General features: G+C 34.0%; 1 protein-coding gene across 1 annotated transcript; it reads right to left on the bottom strand.

Moving 5' to 3' along the window:
• Positions 1-1,745: 1,745 nt before the first annotated feature.
• On the bottom strand, positions 1,746-2,510 carry LOC145088725 (root allergen protein-like). Its single transcript, XM_079027123.1, has 2 exons — positions 2,294-2,510; positions 1,746-2,191 (listed from the first exon to the last, which is right to left on the bottom strand). Exons 1-2 carry the CDS (start codon positions 2,472-2,474, stop codon positions 1,896-1,898), a joined length of 477 nt encoding a protein of 158 aa, XP_078883249.1. The 5' UTR covers positions 2,475-2,510; the 3' UTR covers positions 1,746-1,895.
• Between the last annotated feature and the right edge of the window lie 7,130 nt (positions 2,511-9,640).

The raw sequence follows: 9,640 nt of genomic DNA, 5'->3' as shown, positions 1-9,640 counted from the left end.
CTAGGTTAGATGATGCATGACAAAAAAAATTGCAAAACAAGATAACTTAGAAAATACTCGTGAAATCTAGAGATGCGATAAAATGCGATACGGTTCTTGTAAATTAAATTTAGAACGAACCCTATGAAAGAATAAAAAGAGAAATAAAGACTCTTTATAGTGAACAAATTAATATAATAGACACCAATTATTCATGATAACACTTCTGTCGTACATTCTTTGTGCTTGCGGATGTAAAAAAAATATATCAAGGGTTGCACAATATTTTTAAGGGTTGCATTATTAAAAAAAAAAAAAAAAAAAAAAAAAAAAAAAAAAAAAAAAAAAACCAACTCATTTTTCGACCGCAGTTCCGTCAAAATCAGTCACTAAAAAGGTTGTCATAAATCCCTCACTAAAAGGGTTACACAAACATATTTACATTAAACTTACACTTATAAGGATTTGGTGACAAATTTCAAGCGGATACGTGAACAGATTTCCGACGGAACTGTGATGGATTGTGATAGATGTGTGACGGACTAACTTTTGCACTTGACGGTCAAATTTGAGGGGTAGCTCGGGACATCAAATAGGTCCTTAGCCCAATATTCTAAGGATGCGAAGGAAGTATAATTTGAATATTATTCTGGTTAGAACTGCAGATTTAATAGATTAATAAAGCTGATGGTTTTTCATATATTCCAAAAATGAAGGAACATCAAAATGTCGATACTCTCTACACCAAGAGTCTGATGGTGTTTCTAGAAGCAAATGATGTATAGATTTTTAGTCTGAATAACAAAATGAATTTGTTTAGCCTAATTAAGTGCCACTTAACATATAGACTAACAAAATTTGTTAATCAATATTTTGGGATTCTCTCTTGGATATATCTAACTGAAGCACTCTTGTCGAGACTCTCACACATGACAAATAGGTCAAATCTTATTTCTGGTTGAATGACAGATAAAAACTCAAATTCATTTATAGAAGTATATAAGACACAGGTTCTTGGAAGTACGAGAAAACAAATCTCATAAAGTTCAATTCTTCTTCTTGGTTAAATCCATCCATTTCTTTCAACTTTGGTATAATCTCAATTGACTTACGAAAACTCTTCAGTCGTCACAAAAGATGTAAGAAAAAAGCTGCAAAACAGAAAATATCTCATTTACTTGAAATTTTTGGCGTAATTCAGGAATTAGGCCTCAGGGGCATTTTGGAAATTTTTATGGAAACTTTCCTTTTAAGCATTATTTGTGTTAGTTTAGGATACCATCTGTTATAGTATAAATAAGGGTATTGTTTTATGTTTATTTAATCAAGTAGTCAGCAATAAAAGTATATTTTCCAGCAAGTATTTCACAGCTAGCGTTTTTTTCATTCTTCCCCTGTTTTGCCCTGTTCTCTTCTAGTCTTCTTCCTTCCTTCCTTTTCTGTTCAGTTTTCTTTTCTTAGGCAAAAAGGTTGCGTTAGGTATCATCAGGTAGATCTCTAACAAAAATCGCGTGGCTTATCATAATGAATGTAACTCAAAGCAAAATGTCAAGCAGTTATCAACCACTGTTTCTCACCTCCCTCTCTACAGTCTCATAGATTTGCAACCATTTCAAAACTGGTGGTTATCTCAATAAAAATTCTCATTCACTAGAATGCAAATTGAATGGACTTTTGTGGTTTGCAACTATCATTTCTGCATGCATGATGGTAAAATTAATGCTCATAACATGCATATCACATCCTAGAAATTGTTTACATAGACATGTTTGCAAGGGATTCTTGATATATTTAAAAATCACATTACAAGAAAATAAAATATCAAACAAGCCGAGTACGTATATAAAATATAACGGGACTAAAATCCGTTTTATTTTTACTGAACCAAGAACATGACACACCATATATAGCATTGATCAATAAGTTTGAGGATTTGCATGGATAAAACCCTCAATCGCGTTGAAAGTTTTTTTGAATCCTTCTTTTACCATATTGAGAGCTTCCTCCGGAAGCTGAGTTTCACCTTTACAATTATACACAACGGTAGGCTTGTATACACATCCTCCATCAGGTGACGGTATAAACTTCACATGATGAGTCATCGAATCTAGTTGTCCCATCAAGATGTCTCCTTCAAAGATTGTGTATATAATACTGAAGTTGTTGCTATCTACAACGTCAAGTTTCAACTTTCCATTTGTAAATGGGACGCCTGTGTTATCCCACAGTAAATTGGATAAAGATAAACAAAATACAAGTCAAACATTAAAATAATTTCAAAGAGTACATAAAAATCTATTTAGATCTTACTAACCATCGCCAAAAGAGATGTCCCTGATAGTTCCAGCACCTCCATCACCTTCGGTGTCCACTAGGGTTTTGTATGTTTCTGGATCGACCTTTGGTGCAATGTTGTTAAAGTCGCGATAGGCATTGAAAAATTTGGAAGCTGGGAGGGAAGAAGCAATCTCGAACTCAGAAGTTATAACTGCCATGATATTAAATCACTCTTTAAATTGTTTTGAATTTTGCTCTTTGAAATGTGGTATTTATAGAACTATGGGTTGCACATGGATGAATAATGGCTAATTATTTTAATTAATCGAAAGACAAACATGTGGTGGTTGCATTTTGCAAATCAGCATTTGTTTGGACATTCATGGTGGTGCATTATTTTAATTTATCAAATGACAAATATGAATTAGTTGCATTTTTGGAGTCGGCATCTATTTGGACATTTCGAGGTTCCATGGTGTACGATTTTCTACATACATGTTACCTAAGGCGTTGTTACCATTTCTTATATTAAAAGTTGTATGATATTCAACCAAGTATATAAATTGATAAAATTAATTTACAATGATATGCAAAGTTATAAGTTATTCAATCAAGTATATATAAATGATATGCTAGGAAAAAAAAACAAAAAAAAAAAAAAAAAAACAACATTTGAATCATATATTGAACATGAGATATGGACCATAATTATTTTCATTTGGTTTTCAGCTTTAGTATGTCTTACTCTCAACATATAATCTCGACATATAAGACTCTCAACATATAAGAGGCATGTTACAATAATTAAAATTTAATTTAACAACATAAACATATGAGTTTGGTTCCTAACAAAACCCAAATTTCGTACTCATTTTGCACATCTTCCATTTTCAATCTTACTCTTAGATTTCCTTTAAAACTTTACATTTTCAAGTAATTTCATTCTTGCCTCCCTTCTTCGTCTACCTTATAATTCTTTTGAAGTTTAACTAAGTTCGCTTGTTATTTCTACATGATTTTCCAACAGTAATAATATAAATACTGTTTTTGTACTCGTAGATGAAGGATATGTTCGATAACAAATTTTTGAGAGCTTTTGGATTCTTTTAGTTCTTAGATTTTTAAAAAACAATATGAAATTAAAAATAAAAAAAATTAAAAAAAAAAAAAAAAAAAAAAAAAAAAAAAAAAAACCTTACTTTTTTCCAATGTTGTAAAAATCGCGATTAATCTCCGATTAATCCCTAGGAGCTACTCGACCGATTAGAGAGCGCCTAGCGATTAATCCATGCATACAAAAAGACTGAAACAGTAGAACCCGATGCAATTTTAACACTTTGAGGAAGTTATATCTCAATAGAAACATTTGAGGTATGATCAGTGTTGTATTTATCATATTAACCTATTTTGTTATGATATTAGTGGTATTTATGAACTTTTATATTATATTACTCCTATTTAATTTTTTAAAATCTAATAAATTAGCAATTAATGGTCCCCGATTAATCTCTGCCTAGCCGATTAATCACTTAACCCTAGTCCACTGACTATCTAACGTCGATTGATTTTTACAACCTTGTTTTTTTCGGATATACAAAACTAAAACTTTAAATTTTAAACAAAAAAAGCTCAATCAAATTTTTAGCACATCAACTTCAAGACCTCATAAGGGAATAGCACTTATCAGAGAGACCACATCAACTTCAAGACCTCATAAGGGAATAGCACTTATCAGAGAGACCACATCAACTTCAAGACCTCAAAAGGGAATAGGACTTATCAGAGAGACCACCTCCTAAATATGAAAGAGAATTGGGGAAAACCTAAAGGTTTTGGCTACCGGTGTTCCTGAATCCTTAAATTCTCATAAATTGGATGACAAACTATGATGAATCAAGCCCTAAATCAAGTTCTAATTCTAACTTTCAAGGTTATTCATGTATATAATGCTGAGAGATAAGAGGGACATTGATTGAAAAAGAAAAAATGAGAAATTAAACCCTAACAAAGTATATTGTGCAATTGAACTAAAACTAACCTAATAGGGATGAGATTTACCTGAATCCGAAAGCTAAGGAAGAATACTTTTAGCTTAAAAATACGAAGGTTGCCGGAATTGGGTGAGTAGTGCCGTCATCGTCATCTGTTCAAACAGAGATTGTGAGATGGAAGTGGGTTAATAGATTGAAGGAACTTCTATGCCATCATCTGTTCAAAATTCATGTCCAGAGTCCAGAGGAAACGCGTACCAGAATTTTCAATGCATTTCGTGAAGATGGAACTGGGTTATGCCAATTTCAGCTAGAGATTGGCGATAGAAAAAACAAAACGCGCGTACCCACAATATAGTTTCTGTCGATGTTCTCTCGCTAAATGCATACCGGCTGGCACAATTTTTTATCCGTCGTTTGAACCCTAGCTAAGGCCCTTCATTTTTCGACTGATTAGCGAGGGATAGTGGTGCATCGATAAATACTTGCGAGATCCATAGCTGATCCCTCGGTAAAGCCTCACTAATATTCCACACGTTAAATAAATAAAATAACTATCAAAAACATACCAAAAACATGGTAGATCCGTCGTAATTCCCTAGCTATAAGTCTAAATTTTGCTAGAGAACAAATCCGTAGCAAAATCCATAGCTGAAACTCAAGTTTCTAGTAGTGTTTCATATCTAACATCCAACTACAACTAGGTTTGTGAAAACATACCCAACATCTTGGACATGCTATTAGTTATACAAATAAAGTGTACGGTTGGTTAAAAAGATAACTATTTGCATATGTCAAAGAAACGGTTTATTGCAAGACTCAAATACACTTATTTTATGCTTATAAAACTATTACGAAGATCATAAATCACAATCACAATTCAAACAAACATTCATCCAACTACCACTTATTATCTAGTTTCTTTAGATGGTGTTTTTTTTTAGTTTAATTTTATTTAATGTATTTAATATATAAAAACTTAATGAGTTTGATTATGTATGGTTGTTTTTTACTCGACGTTAACAAAATGTTTTAATAGATCAAGTATCCTTAGTATTAATTCATTTTATAATTATGGCTTTTCTTTTTTCCACATCAGCCCACGTTATGTTCATTTCTTTTTATTCATTTTAGTTTAAAGTATGATCTGTTATGTTCATTTCTTTTTATTCATTTTAGTTTAAAGTATGATCTTCGTTCGCTCTTTCCTATCTATCAAATATTTTATATTTTCTTAATATGGGTTTCAGTATAGTGCATTATATTTCTATACGATTTCAGTGACTATTTATCTCAACAGTCTTATCATTAAAAAAACGGTTGATATTTCTTTTGGATTTTATATAATATATGAAATTATATATATATTTTTCAATTTTTAAAGTTAGATTTAAACGCGTCATGGTTTATGATTTTTGGGTTTTTAGCATACTAATAAAACCTTTTTTTAATTTTAATTTTATTTAGAATTTAGAATTATAATTTTCACAACAAGAAATATAACTTTTAGGGGAGCCACTATTAAGGACGACATGTACCTTTAGGGATGACATCCGACAATTCGCGTTTTTGTTGTCGCTAAAGGTCCCTGTCGCTGCTAATAGTGTCGCCTCTAAAGAGTGGTACTGGCAATCCATGTGAATGCCTCCATATCAAGTTCTGGCCCTACGATTACATCTTGATCCGATGGATGGGGTTAACGAAAAAATTGGTGTGTGTTTTCCCTCCAACATGTCGCCGCTAATGGTTAAACGGTGTCGGTAAAGGCGTCGCCCCTAAAAGGTGGCCTTTTTGTTCCCCTCCAGGTAGCAGATCGCAGATCAGGTACCACCTCCACTCCATTTCTATCTCGTTCTTCCGGCGATTTCAACGCTTTGCCGGCGACTGGAGACTCCTTTTGCATCTTCCATCGACTATTAACCACTGGTGCACCCCACTTCTTCAACCAGAGTGATTTCAAGCTCCTCACCGGCGTACCTGCTCCACCGGCGACGTTCTGAGTTTCCGATGTACTTCTCCACCGACAAAGTTTGTTTTCCTATCTGATTTCCACCGTTTTTGTTTTTGTTTCCATTTTTTTACTATTTTTGGTGGTCTTAAAGAGATTTCCCCATTACAACCACCAAGCACTGCCACTACTGCCTGTGTTGTTTCCGGTGAATTCCCAAACGCCACTGCCGCCATCTCCATCGTTTTCAGTTCTAGTTCCACAACCACAACCACAACCACAACCACAGGTGCATTAATAATAGTCTATGCATGTATGTATGAATTTGATATATGAATTTGATGTATATGTTTATTAATTTGATATATGTGTGGATATATGTATATATGAATTTGATATATATATATATATATATATATATATATATATATATATATATATATATATATATGCATGAATTTGATATATGAGTGTATATATGTGTATTTGAAAATGTGTTTGTTTATGTGTTTTTTTTTTGTTAATTTGATTAACTTCTATGATTTCATTAATAGTATTACTCAATATTTGTAATGTAATTATTTATTTTAAATTAAATTAATTCCTTAATTTCAAAATTTTAATTTAAACCTAGTATTTTTCAAAACTTTTAAAAAACACCTTATATATAATATATTAAAAGTTAATTACTTAATATATATATATATATATATATATATATATATATATATATATATATATATATATATATATATATATATATATAAAAGATTAACTTAGTCAAATCACTAGTATGCCTTATTCACCAAGTCATACTACAAGGGAAGTTTAAGGAAGCGGCCTTTAAAATGACCGCCTTTGGGTATCCATTCTTACCGACTGCTCTTTTGTATGGTGGAGGGTCGTTAGACGGACGAATTTGATAGGACATAACTTCATTAATAAGTATAATGACATAAAAAGTAACTAAACGTCTTTATAAAGTCTCACTCTTAGTTACTTTAGGAAAATATGAAAAGTATGCTGATCGATAAAATTTCATATTACACTTTATAGTAGTTAATGGAGCGCACATGGTTAACCGGCACACTAATAATGACTATAAAGAGTAATAATGAGCATCTCAAAAGTTATCGTTGATTAATGGAGCATGTGGGGTTAACCGACACATTAAAATGAGATGATAAATGACATCAAGAGTGTCAAGCTAATTTGTATGGTTATTTACATCTCGTTTATGATCCTTAGTTTCCCGATCACAAATAGAATAGCATAATATGTTATTAAACATGCCATTGATATATTTAATGAATCTCAAAAGATCTAGGAATTTCATAGTTCGAAATTTGTGAATTGCTTTTACCTACGTTCATAAATTTGCAATAAGATTACAACATCTCTCTTCTTAGTTGTGAATTGTTATTTTGGATCCTAGCCTTAATAATTTATTATGGGTTAAATATTAAGGCTAATTTTCATCTAACTAAAACTATTATTCTTTTTCTCTATAGATGTCTACTCCTATTGATGCTTTTGCACCATCATCTTCTACCCACATCTCGGGTTTCTCCCTACTCTCCATCGTCTGCAAAGTTACTTTTGATGGCTCCAAATATAATGATTGAATGCGTAAAATCATAATGGCTTTTCACTTCGAGGGCAAATAATATGTCCTTGAAGAGAAACTCGTTAAAATCAATGAACCTACTGCTACTCCTGAATAACTAGTCTCCTACATAAAACACTAAGATGATGGAACAAAATTTGCTTGCATCATGGTCGCCACAATGAGTCCTCAATTGCAGAGGTTCTATTAAACATCCCAAAAATATAGTCCAAAAGTTTCATTTTAAGTCATTAAGAAAACCATAATATTAAACATCATATAAAACCATAAGTAGTGTATCTTGAAATATTATAAACATCTGTCAATTATATCAGAGTAAAAACGTCCCAGGCTATAACAAATGGTGTGTGCACTGCAATTATCCCGAGCTCCTCTATTGAACACCAAAGTACCTGAAAGCAAAATTGAAAACTGTAAGCACGAAGCTTAGTGAGTCTCCCCAAACTACCACATACCATACACATAACATGCAACTAGGAGATACGACCCCGACCACTCTCTAGGAGATTCGGGCCCCACCTACACTCCGCTTTCTAGGTGATTCAGGCCCCATCCACACTTCACTATATAGGAGATTCATGCCCCGCCCACACTCCGCTGTCTAGCAGATTCGGGCCCCACCTACACTCTGATGTCTAGGAGATTCAGGCCCTGCCCACACTCCGTTGTCTAACATTCATACAAGTATCACACAGACGACAAGTATATCTACTGCTATCAAACAGTCACATATCTATACTCAAATAATACTATGAGATTCGGGACCTGCCTACACTCAGCTACTATGAGATTCAGACCCCCCCCCCCCCCCCGCATTCGAATAATAATGAGATACGGGCCCACCCACACTCATATACCTAAACAACACATACAAGTCTCATACAAACAACAAGTCTAGCAATCCAACAATCTGATTGATATCTATACTCTGACAATAAGGAGATACGGGCCCCGCCCACACTCAGTGTAATACCCAGTTTAGAAAGTGTTCAGTTGTGACTTCGGAGGCCAGTGGTATAAGCATAATCTGTCGATTCGGCATTTTATGGGTCTCAAGTCTTATTCGGAAAAGGTCTTGGATATGTGACTGTAGCTTCTGGAAAGGAATATTAAGTGCTTAGAGGAAAAAGGGCTTAACAGGAGAGTGCGATGGTCGTACAAACTTATATGCGCAGCGTACAAGTCAAATAGCATGTACGCCCTGCGTACAGATGAGTAAGCCTGGTGTACTCAGTCAGAGTGGGCTTGCGTTATTGGGACTCAGTTTGGGCCGATCTTTGGACTTATCAGCTACTGGGCTTGAATGGGCCATCAGAGGTCAGATAATTTGTGACAAGAATATTTTGGATTTAGGGTAAGGCCCATTAGAGGGAGTGGGCCCAATTTAGCAAATTAGGCCATTAGCGGGCCTTTATGGATTTTAGAGTTTTGGGCTTGATTGGTTTTGGACTTGGGCCTTAGTTATGTAGCTTGTTAGGCTAGGGGTAAAATGGTTATTTAACCTCAAATTATGGATTATGGTTTAGAACCTAGTTGCTAATTGGATATCGTGTTGGTAATTGCTAGTCTGGGAAACCGTCAGGGCAGCAGCTAGGAAGTTCAGGCAGCGAGCTTTAGCATTCAAGGTGAGTTTCATCACTGTTTGTATGGGTCGAAGGCACCAATGCCGGCCCATTTAGCTTATGTACTATAGGAAGACTCGGTGGTTAACCCTAGGCAGTATGTATAAAAGACCAGGAGGTGACTCCTGGCACACTGTATGCACATTAGCTAAGTAGAGTAGTATGTATGCTAGTTATCTTTGTGATACTTTCATGG

The sequence above is a fragment of the Lactuca serriola genome, chromosome 1 (genome assembly GCF_051521515.1).
Source record: "Lactuca serriola cultivar US96UC23 chromosome 1, Lser_US96UC23_V15, whole genome shotgun sequence".
In the NCBI taxonomy this organism is placed as follows: Eukaryota; Viridiplantae; Streptophyta; class Magnoliopsida; order Asterales; family Asteraceae; genus Lactuca; species Lactuca serriola.
The sequence above is the reverse complement of the archived record's forward strand: the minus strand, read 5'-3'. Positions and strand labels throughout refer to the sequence as shown.